Below are 19,092 nucleotides of genomic sequence, written 5' to 3'. Positions count from 1 at the left end.
GATCGCCGCCATTACTAGTAAAAAAAAAAATATTAATAAAAATGCCATAAAACTATCCCCTATTTTGTAAAATAGCTATAACTTTTGCGCAAACCAATCAATAATCGCTAATTGAGATTTTTTTTTTTTACCAAAAATATGTAGAAGAATACGTATCGGCCTAAACTGAGGAAAAAAAAAATTTATATATTTTTTGGGGATATTTATTATAGCAAAAAGTAAAAAATATTAATTTTTTTGTCAAAATTGTCACTCTATTTTTGTTTATAGCGCAAAAAATTAAAACCGCAGAGGTGATCAAATACCACCAAAAGAAAGCTCTATTTATGGGAAAAAAAGGACGCCAATTTTGTTTGGGAGCGACGTCGCACGACCGCGCAATTGTCAGTTACAGTGACGCAGTGCCGAATCGCAAAAAGGGGCTCGGTCCTTTGGCTGCAAATTGGTCCGGGGCTTAAATGTTTTTTTAAGCTGCCGAATACAAGGCCAATTGGGCTCAATGAATGACTTTGTCCACCTGTGAAAATGAAGTCCCCTCTACCATTAGCTCTTGGTCGTATATGAAATAAGGAGACCATCTTCTTAGAATGAAAGCACTCTTGTAAAAGTCCAATTGTTCTCTATGGGAGCCAACAGAATGTGCATACAGCAGCGCATTCCCGGTTCTCCGTCCTTGTCTGCTGATACATTGCTCTTCACATTGTAGACTGCAGACTGGATCTTTGCAAACAAATCAAGGCTTACGATGGAAAGGATCTCCAGTGATAGCTTTTAAGACACAGGGGATAGAGTAATCTTACCAAATCACAGCATATGCAGAATCTTCTGCCAATATTTGCATTTTAAATAAAAATGTTTTTAAAAATTAGGTTTTCAGTTCTGAAACACACCTTGCGAAATCAGGAAAAACCTTTCCAATCAGTAAATCGGTTGCTCTATTTTACTTCCATATTAAGAAAATCAAATCGAAGGCAACCTATGATGGAATATATTTATTTATTGTTCTATTTTTTTCTTTTTTTTTTTTTTTTTTAGCAAAATTAGCCTACCTCATGGCTCAGATGCAGCCAGCACCTATCAAATCAGCTCAGGGCAGGCCGGGACCTCCAGGACCTCCTGGGAAGGATGGAAACGATGGCAGGTCAGGGCCACAGGGAGAACCAGGAATGCCAGGACTTATGGGACCCGAAGGGCCTGCAGGACCAGTGGGTCCAAAAGGTTTGTAGATACCAATGAGTTTATTTATTTTATGCTGTTTTCTTGGGAAAATATGGAAGAACTAATTGATGCATCAAAAGAAAAAACATTTCAGTGTAAGCTACTTGAGCCTAAGTTCGGTGGCTGCTCTTATGTTTGTGTATGTGATCATAGCTGTGCACCCCAAAGCCGTTGTGAATGATGGGTGTAGCCAAATTGTGTTTACAGTGGGAGGGGCTTAAAGGGGAGAGATTACATAAAACAAAAGCCTTCCTGTATCCATAAGATATGCTTTTGGTCTTCCCTCCCCCCAGTAGGATGCGTTCACACTAATGCCATATGGTTTACATGGTTGCAGTGCAGTGTACCTGCAGTTTCCGTGTGGGATAGTTGCACTTCGCCATAAACTTCTATTATATTGCACGGTTTTGGTGCACTTTCTGAAAACAAAAACCGAAAGAGTGGTTTTGGTGCGCTTTTAGAAAGCGCATCAAGACCATTGGATATAATAGAAGTCTATGGCAAAGCGCAGCTAAACCCACACGAAAACTGCAGGAACACTGCATGGCACTCATGGTGTGGGAAAACTGCACCACATTAGTCTGAAAGTCAAGGTGACCATTTATTATTTCTGAATTCTGAACTCTCTGTTAATTACTACTGACCCCTGAACTCCAACTCACTTATTACTGAACCCCGCTTCACTTGCTACTGACCTCCAAACTCCGCCTCGCTTACTACTGACCCCTGAATTCTACCTCACCTACTACTTGACCCCTAAACTACACCTCACTTACTACTGACCCCTGAACTCCACTTCATTTGCACCGACCCCTGAACTCCACCTCACTTACTATTGACCTCTGAATTCTACCTCACCTACTACTTGACCCCTGAACTACACCTCACTTACTACTGACCCCTGAACTACACCTCACTTACTACTGACCCCTGAACTCCACTTCATTTGCACCGACCCCTGAACTCCACCTCACTTACTATTGACCCCTGAATTCTACCTCACCTACTACTTGACCCCTGAACTACACCTCACTTACTACTGACCCCTGAACTACACCTCACTTACTACTGACCCCTGAACTCCACTTCATTTGCACCGACCCCTGAACTCCACCTCACTTACTATTGACCCCTGAATTCTACCTCACCTACTACTTGACCCCTGAACTACACCTCACTTACTACTAACCCCTGAACTCCGCCTTATTTACTACTGACCTATGAACTCTGTCTCACTTACTACTGACCCCTGAACTCCACCTCACCCACTACTGACCTCTGAACTCCACCTCACTACTGACCCCTGAACTCCGCCTCACTTACTACTGACCCCTAAACTCTAGATCACTTGCTCACTTACTACTGACCCCTGAACTCCACCTCACTACTGACCCCTGAACTCCAGCTCACTACTGACCCCTGAACTGCACCTCACTACTGACCCCTGAACTCCATTTCATCTACTACTGACCCCTGAACTCCAACTCACTACTGACCCCTGAACTCCACCTCACCTACTGCTGACCCCTGAACTCCACCTCACTTATTACTGACCCTGAAATCCACTTTACTTGCTACTGACCTCTGAACTCCACCTTACCTACTACTTGACCTGTGAACTCCGCCTCACTTAATCCACCTCACTTAATACTGACCCCTGAACTCCACCTCACTTGCCACTGACTTCTGAACTCCACCTCATTTACTACTGACCCCTGAACTCTGCCTCACTTACTATTGACCCCTGAATCCTACCTCACTTACTACTGACACCTGAACTCTACCTCACGTACTAATGACACCTGAACTCTTCCTTACCTACTACAGACCTCTGAACTCCGCCTCACTACTGACCCCTGAACTCCACCTCACTTACTACTGACCCCTGAACTCCACCTCACTTACTACTGACCCCTGAACTCCTCCTCATTTAATACTGACCCCTGAACTCCATCTCAACTACTACTGACCCCTGAACTCTGCCTCATTTACTACTGACCCCTAAACTCTAGCTCACTTACTACTGACCCCTGAACTCCACCTCACCTACTACAGACCTCTGAACTCCGCCTCACTACTGACCCATGAACTCCTTTAGGCGGAGCTGAATTACAGCTACTCGTAGCCCCACCTACTGGACTTGGGAATAGGAGGAGGGGGGGTCTGGAGTTGCAGTATCCTGAGTACTGTGAAAAGTCCAGAAGAAGAACAGAAGTAATTTCATTTTTCTGTGTCTCCCCTACAGCTGTGCTTATCATGGGCATCTACGAGGGGACAGGTGGGGACGGGTACTAAAGGATGGCCTCTAGAGTAGGGGCAGGGCTATGATTGACTGTGATTGGCTTAAAGACCCGCCCCCACTGCACCCACCCTCTCCTTGGTATGAAGCCAATCACAATCGAGCATAGCACCACCTCCCTACTCCCTGTGCTGTTGTTTAGTACCTGCTCCCTCACTGACATAAGCAAACAACGTTTGCTCTGTAGCTGTCTATGAGAAGCACAGCTGCAGGGGAGACACAGAACAGTGTGTTTATGGAGCCCAGCGTTGCAGAGGACAGGGGCCCAGACATTACATGTGGACCTTGTATTGTACTGCTGGATCGGCTTCAACCTTGTTCTACCAGACACCTTACATCCTATAAAACAGTGGTCTCCAAACTGCGGCCCAGATCCGACCCTTTGCTTGTTTTTATCCGACCCTTTGGGCATTATTCCCTCCACTGTCAGCAACGGTGGGGTGTAGTTCCTGCCACTGACACAGACAACAGGTTACTATTCCTCTCACTGACACCAATGATGGGACACTATTCCTCCCACTGACACCAATGATGGGACACTATTCCTCCCACTGACACCAATGATGGGACACTATTCCTCCCACTGACACCAATGATGGGACACTATTCCTCCCACTGACACCAATGATGGGACACTATTCCTCCCACTGACACCGATGATGGAACACTATTCCTCCCACTGATACCAATGATGGGACACTATTCCTCCCACTGACACCAATGATGGGACATTATTCCTCCCACTGACACCAATGATGGGACACTATTCCTCCCACTGACACCAATGATGGGACACTATTCCTCCCACTGACACCGATGATGGAACACTATTCCTCCCACTGATACCAATGATGGGACACTATTCCTCCCACTGACACCAATGATGGGACATTATTCCTCCCACTGACACCAATGATGGGACACTATTCCTCCCACTGACACCAATGATGGAACATTATTCCCCCCACTGACACCGAGGATGGAACACTATTCCTCCCACTGACACCGATGATGGAACACTATTCCTCCCACTGATACCGATGATGGGACACTATTCCTCCCACTGACACCAATGATGGAACACTATTCCCCCACTGATACCAATGATGGGACACTATTCCTCCCACTGACACCAATGATGGAACACTATTCCCCCACTGATACCGATGATGGGACACTATTCCTCCCACTGACACCAATGATGGAACACTATTCCCCCACTGATACCAATGATGGGACACTATTCCTCCCACTGACACCAATGATGGAACATTATTCCCCCCACTGACACCGAGGATGGAACACTATTCCTCCCACTGACACCGATGATGGAACACTATTCCTCCCACTGATACCGATGATGGGACACTATTCCTCCCACTGACACCAATGATGGGACACTATTCCCCCCCCACTGATACCAATAATGGGACACTATTCCTCCCACTGACACCAATGATGGGACACTATTCCTCCCACTGACACCAATGATGGAACACTATTCCCCCCACTGATACCAATGATGGGACACTATTCCTCCCACTGACACCAATGATGGAACACTATTCCTCCCACTGACACCAATGATGGAACACTATTCCCCCCACTGATACCAATGATGGGACACTATTCCTCCCACTGACACCAATGATGGAACACTATTCCTCCTACTGACACCAATGATGGAACACTATTCCCCCCACTGATACCAATGATGGGACACTATTCCTCCCACTGACACCAATGATGGGACACTATTCCTCCCACTGACACCAATGATGGGACACTATTCCTCCCACTGACACCAATGATGGAACACTATTCCCCCCACTGATACCAATGATGGGACACTATTCCTCCCACTGACACCAATGATGGAACACTATTCCTCCTACTGACACCAATGATGGAACACTATTCCCCCCACTGATACCAATGATGGGACACTATTCCTCCCACTGACACCAATGATGGAACACTATTCCTCCTACTGACACCAATGATGGAACACTATTCCCCCCACTGATACCAATGATGGGACACTATTCCTCCCACTGACACCAATGATGGGACACTATTCCTCCCACTGTCACCAATGATGGAACACTATTCCCCGCATTGATACCAATGATGGGACATTATTCCTCCCACTGATACCAATGATGAGACACTATTCCCCCCACTGATACCAATGATGGGACACTATTCCTCCCACTGATACCAATGATGAGACACTATTCCCCCCACTGATACCAATGATGGGACACTATTCCCCCCACTGATACCAATGATGAGACACTATTCCCCCCACTGATACCAATGATGGGACACTATTCCCCCCACTGACACCAATAATGGGACACTATTCCTCCCACTGACACAAATGATGGGACATTATTCCTCCCACTGACACCAATGATGGGACACTATTCCTCCCACTGACACCGATGATGGAACACTATTCCTCCCACTGATACCAATGATGGGACACTATTCCTCCCACTGACACCAATGATGGGACATTATTCCTCCCACTGACACCAATGATGGGACACTATTCCTCCCACTGACACCAATGATGGGACACTATTCCTCCCACTGACACCGATGATGGAACACTATTCCTCCCACTGATACCAATGATGGGACACTATTCCTCCCACTGACACCAATGATGGGACATTATTCCTCCCACTGACACCAATGATGGGACACTATTCCCCCCACTGACACCGAGGATGGAACACTATTCCTCCCACTGACACCGATGATGGAACACTATTCCTCCCACTGATACCGATGATGGGACACTATTCCTCCCACTGACACCAATGATGGAACACTATTCCCCCCACTGATACCAATGATGGGACACTATTCCCCCCCCCACTGATACCAATAATGGGACACTATTCCTCCCACTGACACCAATGATGGGACACTATTCCTCCCACTGACACCAATGATGGAACACTATTCCCCCCACTGATACCAATGATGGGACACTATTCCTCCCACTGACACCAATGATGGAACACTATTCCTCCCACTGACACCAATGATGGAACACTATTCCCCCCACTGATACCAATGATGGGACACCATTCCTCCCACTGACACCAATGATGGAACACTATTCCTCCTACTGACACCAATGATGGAACACTATTCCCCCCACTGATACCAATGATGGGACACTATTCCTCCCACTGACACCAATGATGGGACACTATTCCTCCCACTGACACCAATGATGGAACACTATTCCCCCCACTGATACCAATGATGGGACACTATTCCTCCCACTGACACCAATGATGGAACACTATTCCTCCTACTGACACCAATGATGGAACACTATTCCCCCCACTGATACCAATGATGGGACACTATTCCTCCCACTGACACCAATGATGGAACACTATTCCTCCTACTGACACCAATGATGGAACACTATTCCCCCCACTGATACCAATGATGGGACACTATTCCTCCCACTGACACCAATGATGGGACACTATTCCTCCCACTGACACCAATGATGGAACACTATTCCCCGCATTGATACCAATGATGGGACATTATTCCTCCCACTGATACCAATGATGAGACACTATTCCCCCCACTGATACCAATGATGGGACACTATTCCTCCCACTGATACCAATGATGAGACACTATTCCCCCCACTGATACCAATGATGGGACACTATTCCCCCCACTGATACCAATGATGAGACACTATTCCCCCCACTGATACCAATGATGGGACACTATTCCCCCCACTGACACCAATAATGGGACACTATTCCTCCCACTGACACAAATGATGGGAAACTATTCCTCCCACTGACACCAATGATGGGACACTATTCCCCCCACTGACACCAATGATGGGACACTATTCCCCCCACTGACACCAATAATGGGACACTATTCCTCCCACTGACACAAATGATGGGAAACTATTCCTCCCACTGACACAAATGATGGGAAACTATTCCTCCCACTGACACCAATGATGGGACACTATTCCCCCCACTAACACCAATGATGGGACACTATTCCTTCCACTGTCACCATTCACCAATGATGGGACACTATTCCTCCCACTAATGCAATAACAAAGAGAGCAGGCTTGTGTGCTCTCTTTGCTTACTTGTTTACTTTCACTGACACCATGACATTTTCTACTCCCGCTAGCCCCAGTTGGACCCCCCTGAAGTTTGAAGAATAGTAAACTGGCCCTTTGTTTAGAAAGTTTGGAGAAAATGTATAAAACAATAGCTATAAAGCTATAAAACAATCTAAATGTAACAGCATACCTCCCAACTTTTGAGATGGCGATGAGGCTATTAGTAAAAGTATGTAGGCATAAGGCACACCCCCTGCCACACCCCCTTAAAGGAGAATTATACAAAAAATGATTAGTTAATCCCACTTTTTTTTTTTTTTTACCACTACTATTCCTTTATACTGGCTTTTGAAATTTACAAATATAGCAATTTAGAAATTGGATGAAAGGTTTAGCACCGGAAAACACTTTTTAAAAGCTCAAAAGTGCATTTTATATACATCTATATAGATCAGACCACAATGAGGGACAAATGGGGAGCAAACAGGGACAGAGGGACTTTGTTCCAAATCAGGGACAGTCCACCGAAATCAGGGATAGTTGGGAGCTATGTGTAACTGTGATAAGCTTTGTTAGATTGCTTCCATTCGTGTGTTTTGTGCCTCAAAAACCAATAACATCTTTGAAATAACCGGTATATGTTGTGATGTATTTTGCAGGTGAAAGGGGCGCTAAGGGTGAGAGAGGAGAATTCGGAGTTGGACAGAGAGGTGAAATAGGACCTCCAGGAATTCCGGGTATGTAATTTTTTTTTTCTGTGACACAAGAAACAACAAAAAGAGCCGCTCCAAGCGCTAACATGTGATAATCCAATGGCTTAGATGCTAGAGGGTGCCGGTGTCTTGTAAAATAGGGTCCTCCATCAGATGCTGTCCTCTGCGTACTGCGCATGCGCAGTACACAGGAGCACAGATTCCGAAAATTGCCGAGGACGAACGGCGCCTGCGCCGTGAGTCCAGGTTCTATCCCCACTATCCAAGTGGACATAGAGTTAGAATAAAAAAGAGCCGAGCGCAGCGAGGCCGAGCCCGAAGCGTGGCGAGCGAAGCTCGCCCGCGAGGGGCCCTCTAAAATTCTAAACCCTATGTCCGCTTGGATAGTGGGGCTACCTCCTCCACTCACGGCGCAGGCGCCGTTCAGCTTCGGAGATTTTCCGAAGCTTCGTCTGCTCCGTACTGCGCATGCGCAGTACGGAACGGACACATATCGATGGTCGGACTCAATTGGGCAGAACACCGGCATCCAGTAGGGCTTGCTTGGTCTGCTTAGACGGACCATCAAAAGGATAGGGAGCAGCACACTGGCAATCAGACCAGTCACAATGTGTAAAGAATCGGCTTTCACTTGTCTCCTCTCAAGCCACGCCCCTCTTAACGCTGTTCATCCTCCCACGGGCTTATAGCAGAAATACACAATAGGAATATCAGCCGAAAATTTCCGTTCTGGGAACGATCAGCAGATTTTCTACTCGTTGATGCCTAACAAGTAATACCCGATCAATATTGTGAACGAAAAATTTGATTGAGAAAATGGAAAAATTGTGTCGTATCGTTTGACAAGGAATGATATTGTATTTGTTGGTGTGATGGTCATCAGTAAAAAAAATCTCTCAAACGTTAGCACGCATGAGCGGAAAGGCTACAAGGTCACACGCACACTATATCACTTCCACTTGTGCGTGAAAAGTAAAACACTACGTATTAAATTGATTGCTCTTTTAATGATTTTTTTCAATGGGTTAATCCGGGCAACGATTTCGACCAACGAACGCTTTTTTCGTTGGTCTGCTGTCGAATGATCGGCCGATTTTCTAACTGTGTATTCCGGCCATAAGTCGTAGAGAAAATAATGCAGCGCTTATATAGAAAAAAATAAATAAATGCATAAATATAAATGGTGTTAGTGAAAATGTCCACCATGTGATAACTGACAAAAAGCAGTAAAGACCAATTGGTCTAGTGATAGATAAATATGGACCAGTAGACATAAATACAGGTCAACGGGTGAAGAAATCTTGTGAAGAAACTGCCACCAATTTTTTGAAGGCTTACCAGAAAGGTTGGATTTGAAGGAGCTTATACCTCTCAAGTCAAAAAGGCTTGGGTGCCAAAACACCATAATTGATGGAAAACCAACGACAATCCTGATAGCCACGATCTCCCTAGACTTGGTATGGTATGGCTATCCCTAAACTGTGTGAGCTGATGTTTAACCTGCCTGAGTGTCCTCCCATCGGCTGTATCTCACTTGATGTCCGTTTGAACATATACTGATGTCCCATACAGACAGCAATCCATATTATAAAACTTATTGTTCTGTTAATGAAATCAGAATAGTTCCCCTTGAAATGTTTTCTCATCTCCCGAAACCCTTTAGAATGCTCCAAATCCTGCAAATGATTTTTGAAAAATTATGCTTTCCTTTTAGGTATTCCCGGAGAACCCGGCTATGCGAAAGATGGAATTCCAGGGATCCCAGGTCCTCAAGGTGAACCAGGGTTACCAGGAATTTCTGGACCTCCAGGCCCTTCAGGCCCCAATGGACAGTGTGACCCATCACAATGCGCATACTTTGCTAGCCTGGGATCCAGACCTGGTAATGTCAAAGGGCGGTGAGACCAATGGAGACTCATGAACACTTGAGACTGAAACTTGAATTTTTTTGCTGTTAAAGAAAAAAGAAAGAAAAAGAGACACGTCCAAAATGAAGGGTCCTGACAGGCATCACCGAATCCGAGGAAGCTCCACCTAAGGCGAAGCAATTCAGTTTCAAGGCATACGTTTGTTTTTTTTGTAATGGTTGAAACCAACAGTAACTGCTGGTCGGTCATGGCTTTTTGTGTTTTCAGATTATGCGTGTCACATATTTTTGGGGATAAAGGAAAAAAAAAGATGAAAGTGCAATCTATTCCTTAGAGACAGTTCACAGCAGATGTTCCAACACAATGCCTTAGTGGGATGGATCTAAGAACAGGAGTTCTGAGACCAATGTTTCTCCTCGACTGTCAACAGAAGGTGCCACCGTGCCGCCAGTGGTGCTTTGTCATTATTTGTTCTTGGGTTTACTGAAAGGGCAACTCCAGCCAAAGAGCCACAGTTGTAGCTCTGGAAGAACTGTTTTGACTCACAGATATTTGAAATGTGATCCAGACACCCACGTCTTTGCTACACAGCTGCATTAGATAACAAGGGCGACATTGGAAATCGATAGGGTGACAATTCAGGAAAGAATTTGGGGGACAGAGATAGAGCATTTTCAGTGTCACCCTGTAGCCTATGAAGGTTCTCATTTATCTGTCTTATTGTAAAGCTAGTAGTAGTTAGTCACATTCAACTTTACTTGTGTAATGTCGTTTCCCCAAGCCACTTCTTCCGTTTAGGTCTGCCATAGACGGAGCAAATTACTTTCCTGCAACCACAGGTTCGCTTGAACATCAACAGACAGTGTTGATGCGGGAATCCCTCCTGCTGGGCCATTGTCTTCTCCATGGGGGACGAGGGGGTGGGGGGAGCCGTCCCCGCCAGGAGAAGACAATTGCCCGGCAGGAGGGATTCCGGCATCAATGCTTTGTGTTGATGGGGCAATTGAGCAAATTTCTATAGCAGCTGCCTACTATAATTGAAGGTAAAACCCAGCATTCTGCTTGTGCCCAACTTGGTACATGCAGCCTGCCAATACATGGTTCGAATTGCAGCTGGTTCCTGCTGAATTGACCAAGATTTGAACCGTGTATGGCCTGCCTTAAATGCGTGTCAGGAAGATACCCCAGCATTTATAGATACACAGGTATCTCAGTCACCATTATCCAGTCCTAGAACCTAGAACCTTTTTTTCTCTCTCTCTCTCTCGTCAAAGCACTATGTCCTGTAGCTGTCTCCTGCTCCGTTCTTCTGTTATCAGCCTGATAACTTCTGACAAGTTCTCCATTTCATGTGTTAAAAGCAGCCGGAGTTTTGTGTTGGGGAGGATGTTATAAATAGATTGTCACAGAGCTGAACGATTCAACGAACAGCTCTGAAAGTCTCTGCCTATGAGGAGAGGGGGGCGTGTGCCTTTCCTCCAATCAGCTTACTTGGCTGTATGCCCAGGCTTCACTGCAGTGCTGAACAGGAAGAGAAAATCTCCTAACACAATCTTATCTTTATAAAGTATATATAAAGCTGAAGATAGCAGATATACATGTAAAACTTATGTAGGGAGATTTGTTTCACCTCTGTGTATCATCTGAGGCTGTTCACTTCACTGGGTATATGTGAGGGTTTACATCCACTGTAAGGTGTAGGAGTGAAGGTGTTGGATTATGGTGCCTGTACTACCTATAGGAATATAAATGCTGGGGTATGTTCCTGATACTTATTAAAAGCGAAGACGTGGCTTGGATAAACTACAATAATCCTTATGCCTTGTACACACGGTCAGAAATTAAGAAGGAAAAGGTCTGATCGGATTATATTGTTGGAAAATCCCATCGTATGTGGGCTCTATCGGACTCAGAGCAGGATCTCAAATTTTCTGACAAAAAAAAACCAATCTGACTTTTTCTGATTGTTTGAGAATTCCCATCGGGCAAAGTGCCACGCATGCTCAGATCAAATTACAAGACCAAAGCTATTGGCTAGTAGCCTCAACGTAGTCCCGTCGTAACAAACGAACGTCATCACTTTCCGAACGATTGGATTTTCCGACAACTTTGTCCAACCATGTGTATGCAACACCAGTTTAGGACAAAATCCGTCTGAAAAAATCCACCGGATTTTGGGGTCGGAATGTCCGACTGTGTGTACGGGGCATTATTGTTACAGAACAAGGTTAAATGTGACTAACTACTATTACCTATAACAAAAAGGACCCTTCATGTCAGGATCACCACATATTACTTTAACAAATGTTGAAGATTTAAGAGCATTAAAAAATGACTTTGAAATGACATTAACATGTTAAGGATATAAAAGATTTTAGTGACTGTATTTACATTTACTTCATTGGTTCTTTAAGCTGCCTTCGGTTTTATTTTAATAAAAAAGAGTATAATGCCATCGACCAGGCAGGCAAGGCAACCAATAGGGCTAAATAGACTAGCAGGCTATCGTGACCACAAGACCAAACCCCATCAATTTTGTTCACAACACCAGAATATTAGAAGATAGATGGAAAGAGTTTATTCAGAATGATGGCACAGGCCTCAGCAAGTTAGACATACCTACCTTAGAGATATGTCTGTGAAGGTTCTCATTTATCCAGGTCATGGGGTAGCTCAGTGATAGCGAACCTTGGCACCCAGATGTTTTGGAACTATATTTGCCATGATGCTCATGAACTCATGTTGTGTAGTTGAGCATCATGGGAATTGTAGTTCCAAAATATCTGGGGTGCCAAGGTTCACTATCACTGAGCTACACCATGACCTGGATAAATGAGAACCTTCACAGACATTTCTCTAAGGTAGGTATGTCTAACTTGCTGAGGCCTGTGCCATCATTCTGAATAAACTCTTTCCATCTATCTTCTAATATTCTGGTGTTGTGAACAAAACTGATGGGGTTTGGTCTTGTGGTCATGATAGCCGGCTAGTGTATTTAGCCCTATTGCCTTGCCTTGGTCACCTTCAACTGGACATATGTTGAGGCTTCTTCTAATGACTAACAGGACCACCCCTAAGTATTTATATCCACACAGGTAGAACAGGCATCAAAATTCAGTTACCACAGAAACTATCAAGACAGATGTTGTTGACTATCCAAGAAGAGAATGGGAGGTTTGAAAGTTTTGGGACCACTCTACTGTAGTTGGTTCTATAACTTTCACACCTCTAATTCTGAATCAACATCTATACATTCTATGATGGTTGTATAGAGGCAGCCTTTCACAAAATGTTTACTCCTTGAACTAATTATCAGGTCACTAGGAACCCCTGCTGAATGCAATTCATTGGAGGTCAATAGGAAAAATACTACATTGGTGGTGAGTGGGAAGAATGTCCCTTACACTGGTGGTCAGTGGGAAGAATGTCCCCCCTGCAGGGGTGGTCAGAAGGCCATCCTTACAACTAGCTAAAAAGATCACTGATCTCATGCTGCTAGCCATTTGAACTCAGAATTATGCAGGCAACACCAGATTTGAGGTGACATAACCACAGCTAAGAGAAACCCTAAAAACCTCTCCTAGGGAATCCTAGGGTTCTACGGAAGCCTGATTGAGAATTGCTGGAATAAGGTGTCTGCAATACATGTGTGGATATAAATACAGACCAAAGTTGTTGTTTTTTTTTCATCCTGGAGTTGGGCTTTAATGAAAATGGAGTTTTTTTATAATGGGATCTTATATCAAGGTGCTAATCCCAGCAGGGCTTTGGTTTTCATGTCATTACCCACTCTAAATAGGTTTATTTAGACCAGGAGCCTCCAACATTGTGGCCAGTGGGAGTAGGAGAAGAAAATGTTCAGAGGGCAGTGGGAGTAAACAATGCCTCAGGCTTGGTGGTGGTAGGAGTACAAAAATTACATAATGCTTGTGGTCAATGGAAGGAGTAATAGTACCACATCATTCATATCTGTGGGAGGAATAGTGCTCCGTTATTGGTATCAGTGGGAGGAATAGTGCCTTATTGTTGGTGTCAATGGCAAGAATTATTCTCCATCATTGGTGTCACTGGGAGGAATTATGTCCTATCAGTGGAAGAAATAGTGCCCTGTCACTGGGGTCAGTGGACAGAATAATGCCCAATCTTTGGTGTCAATAGGAGGAATTGTGTCCCATCATTGGCATCAGTGGGAGGAATAATGTCCTATGAGTGGGAGAATTATTGCCCTGTCACTAGGGTCAGTGCACAGAATAATGCCCAACCATTGGTGTCAATAGGAGGAATTATGTCCCATCATTGGCAGGAATAATGCACTAGTATTGGTGTCAGTGGGGGGAATTATTCTTCATCATTGGTACCAATGGGAAGAATTATGCCTTATCATTGCTATCAGTAGGAGGAATAGTGCCTTATTGTTGGTCTCAGTGGCAAGAATTATGCTCCATTGTATGTGTCAGTGGTCCTATCATTGATATGAGTGGAAGGAATAGTGCCTTTTCGTTGGTGTCATGGGAAAGGAATAATGCCCCATTATTGGTGTCAGTGGAAAGAATGTCCCAATTGGAGGAATAGTACCCTATTGTTGGTGTCAGTGGGAGAAATTATTGTTCTTCTTTGATGTCAAGGGGAGGAATTATGCTTTACCATTGGTATCAGTGGAAGGAATAGTGCCCCATTTTTGGTGTCACTGTGAGGAATAGTGCCCCATTATTGGTGTCAGTAGAAGGAATTATGCCCCACTATTTGTGTCAGTGGAAGGATTAGTGCCTTGTATCAGTGGAACGAAAAGTGCTCCAAGGGCTGGATGGAGCTGAGCAAAGGGCTGTATCCAAACTACAAACCACAGTTTGGAGACCACTCATTTAGACCTTATCCAGTCTGTAAAAAAAAAAAAACTTATCATGATCTTTTATTTACAACCAGTATCTAAAAGAATAAAATGTACCTTTTCTGATATGTTAGAAAACAAAGTACACAAAAAAAACTTTAGTAACTTTTTCTTGTACAGGTATCACCCAATATCCTTCATCCATACCCAACACATCCTACTGGCGAAGCCTAAGCCAACTACTTCCACTAAAAATGTATTTTCATTACCCTTGTAAATTATTTTAAACCTTCTCATTATCCCGATTCCCACTTGTATTCTGATACATAAATAGCTATTTCATCTACGGCAATAACATCCTACTAATAACCTTGTTCTGTACTGTGTTATTATCCCACCAAGGCCCTCGTATACGTTGCGTTTTCTCACATAGAATATAATGAGTGTTCCGAGACCGGGAGAGTATTAGAACCTACTAGCAGAAGCATGGGGAAACTAGATCCTGGGTTATCCCAGTTTCTGCTTGTCTTTTTATGTTTCTATGGAATATTATTTGCTATAGCTCTATAAAATAGGACTGAAGATAAGTTATTTGTTAAAATTTGATCTTTTTTTTTTTTTTTTTTTGTGAGTGTGTTGGAAGGTGTAAGCCTTCCATAAATATGGTGCTTACAGTTTATTATATAGTATATCTTGTGTGTTTTAGGTTTAAAAGAGAACTCCTGACTCCAAAAAATTTCACATGGATAGCCTTTTTTACATGCATTTTTTTTTTTTTTGGCCTTGTACTTTTTTGAAAAAAAAAAAAAAAAAGTACAGTATTATCCGGGTCTTTCAATAGCAATACATTTCTGAATTTTAGAGCTTCTGTAGACAATAGGGTTGATTTACTAAAACTGCATGGTGTAAAATCTGGTTCAGCTCTGCACAGAAACCAATTAGCTTCCAGGTTTTTTTTTTGTCAAAGCTTAAATAGTAACTGTACTTTTGTTGGGTAAAAAAAAAACATTCCCCATTGGGTGATCTATGTACATTGCAAGGATTATAACAACCTTTATTGCAGATTCCTACCTTTTGTTATTCTGAAGAAATTATTTGTTCCTCTGTGCTGAGAGAGTCTGATGGAAAGGGTTTCATAATTATCAACCAGCTGTGCAGCTGCAGAGCACTAATGAGGAAATTTGCTGGTCCTGCATCCCTTTAGACGTGTTCCTATTGGAAATATCTCACCAAAAATAATATTTTTGTTGCAGGGGATGCCTGAAATCTGATTTGTATCTTAGGCAGACTTCTAGGAAGATTGGTGAGCCAATCACACAAGCAGGAAATGATGTTTCTGGGGAGTGGTCAGTAAACATGCTGTGTGCAGAACAACTCCAGGTAGCCATATTTCATTTTCAAAAAATGACAGCGGCTTCAGATTGAAAAGGAAAGGTCATTTTTAATAACATTCAATTACAATATGACTTGTGTTGCAATCGTATATGCTGTATTACATAGTCACATAGTTAGTAAGGTTGAATAAAGACACATGTCCATCCAGTTCAACCTGGGTGAGTGTCTACAATTGTCCCTATCCCTGTACATTGCATCACATTGGTCCCTATCCTCAAGGGGCCCACAATCCAAAGTCCCCATTCATATACTAGGGCCAATTTTTTGGACAGTAGCCAATTAGCCTACCAGCATGTCTTTGGAGAGTGGGAGGAAACCGGAGTGCCCGGTGGAAACCCACGCAGGCACAGGGAGAACATGCAAACTCCAGGTAGGTAGTGCCGTGATTGGTATATTAAAAAGGAGGGGGGTTGAGTGTATCAATACACCATGTGGTGTGGCGGATACACAATAGGTAAATAAGCGTGCCGCGTCCTGAATTGTATTAAAAAAAGAAGAATGGAGAAAGGGTCTATGGACTTTCTAGGCACTATTACAAAGGATTTCATTGTTAAAAATATATAATTTTATTTACTGAAAAAAAAACATTTACATAAATAAATATTTGAAATATTTATTTATGTAAATGTTTTTTTTTTCAGTAAATAAAATTATATCTTTTTAACAATGAAATCCTTTGTAATAGTGCCTAGAAAGTCCATAGCCCCTTTCTCCATTCTTCTTTTGGAATGGAGTATTTGAAACTTCTGGTCTCCAGCCAGAAGTGTCAACGAGAACTGCGAGCAGGGGGACTATTGCGGTGCACCTTAGACATATAAAAACATTGAAAAAACAATTATATAAAATATAATGTGATGACGTAATTTAGTTACGATGGGACTACGTTCAGGCTAGTAGCCAATAGCTTTGGTCTAGGAATTTGATCTGAGCATGCGTGGCACTTTGTCCGATCGGAATTCTCTACACATGATCGGAGTATGTCCTATCGGACCAGTTTGTCGGAAAATATTTCCAACAAGTTGGAAAATTTGGTCCGACGGATATTCCGACAGGAACAGTCCAATGCACACCACACACAGTCGAATTATCCGACAACACGGTCTGATAGGACACATTCCGACGGATTCTACGACCGTGTGTACGGGGGCTTAGACATATAAAACATCGAAAAAACAATTATATAAAATAATTTTGTCTCAATTTATTTAAATATTAAAGCATTAGACAATACAACATATCAATAGCTCATGGGGAAGGTGAAGTATTTCAACTAGTTTTGCTTCTCAGCTTCTTCAGGAAATACATGCATCTAGAAATATACATATGAAACACAAATAGATCAACAATAGAAATGTAAAGGACCAAGTCAAGTACACGAAGTTCACATCAGGTCACCACCTGTAAAATGCTCCGGGGCTAGATTATAAACCAGTGAGCTTAATATAAATATCTTTATGTAGATATCGGCTTGTGTCGGGGTTAATACCTCTCCCAGTCGCTGGGGGAGGCTCCCCCTGGCTTGTCTGAGCTGTCCTGGGCCGAAGACTCTGAAGATGTTTATCTGTATTGTAAAAATGTTTTTTCTCTCCCTTTTGTTTTGTTGTTATTCAAGGTCACTTTACATTCCTATCAGGGGCGTAACTATAGGGGGTGCAGCAGTCGTGGCCGCAACTGGGCCCTGTGATGCAGGGTTCCCATGCAGCCCCCTCTACATATGGCCAGCAGGAGCATAGGCAGCTAGCACACACTACTACCTACCCCCTCCATATCCCCCTGGGGACAGGGACCCCCACCTCCCCTGGGGACAGGGACCCCTTCTCACCTGGGGGCAGTAACTTCATCTGCCCTGGAGAAAAGGACCTCATCTCTTCTGGAGACGGGGGGCCCAATCCGGCCTAGCGACAGTCCCCCAATGGGGCACCTAAAAATGTAAAAAAAAAAAATAGATAAAAACTACTGATATCAGTGGTGGAACTACAGGGCTCACAAAGATCATACCTGTGACCACGCCCTGGAGTTCCACCACCGGACTCGGAGGGAAGGGCCCTGGCTGGGGTTTCTTGCATCGGGGCCCTGAAGGTTCTAGTTACGCCACTGCTTTCTATTGTTGATCTATTTGTGTTTCATATGTATATTTCTAGATGTATGTATTTCCTGAAGAAGCTGACAAGCGAAACTAGTTGAAATACCTTACCTTCCCCCATGAGCTATTGATATGTTGTATTGTCTAATGCTTTTATATTTAAATAAATTGAGACAAAATTATTTTATATAATTGTTTTTTCAATGTTTTTATATGTCTAAAGGTGCACCGCAATAGTCCCCCTGCTCACAGTTCTCGTTGACACTTCTGGCTGGAGACCAGAAGTTTCAAATAATCCATTCCATACATATTCGGGATGATGGTGTGCTATGTAAGGTTTTATGTGTAATTTAATTTATCATATTGTGAGGCCATCCTCAATCTCCATTCTTCTTTTGTGATTGGTATATTATTTTTTCTTTATTTGCTATTTTTTTTCCCCCACGAATGTGGCTTTAACTGAAACAAGCTGAAGTTTGAAGTTGATTGGTTTCTATCCACAGGTGCATCAGATTTTGCACTCTCCAGTATTAGTAAATCAACCCCCATGGTC

General features: G+C 43.5%; 1 protein-coding gene across 1 annotated transcript in view; it reads left to right on the top strand.

Moving 5' to 3' along the window:
• LOC143997657 (uncharacterized) overlaps positions 1-12,755 on the top strand; it is a 230,127-nt gene extending 217,372 nt beyond the window's left edge. Inside the window, exons 34-36 of the mRNA XM_077493378.1 lie at positions 1,036-1,218; positions 8,312-8,389; positions 10,080-12,755. Coding sequence (XP_077349504.1) covers positions 1,036-1,218; positions 8,312-8,389; positions 10,080-10,267 — 449 coding nt within the window. The 3' untranslated portion in view covers positions 10,268-12,755. The remainder of the gene's footprint in view (positions 1-1,035; positions 1,219-8,311; positions 8,390-10,079) is intronic.
• The last annotated feature ends 6,337 nt before the right edge of the window (positions 12,756-19,092 follow it).

The sequence above is a fragment of the Lithobates pipiens genome, unplaced genomic scaffold, assembly GCF_037356315.1.
Source record: "Lithobates pipiens isolate NorthernLeopardFrog02 unplaced genomic scaffold, aLitPip1_a1.2 Scaffold_19, whole genome shotgun sequence".
Taxonomy (NCBI): domain Eukaryota; kingdom Metazoa; phylum Chordata; class Amphibia; order Anura; family Ranidae; genus Lithobates; species Lithobates pipiens.
The sequence above is the reverse complement of the archived record's forward strand: the minus strand, read 5'-3'. Positions and strand labels throughout refer to the sequence as shown.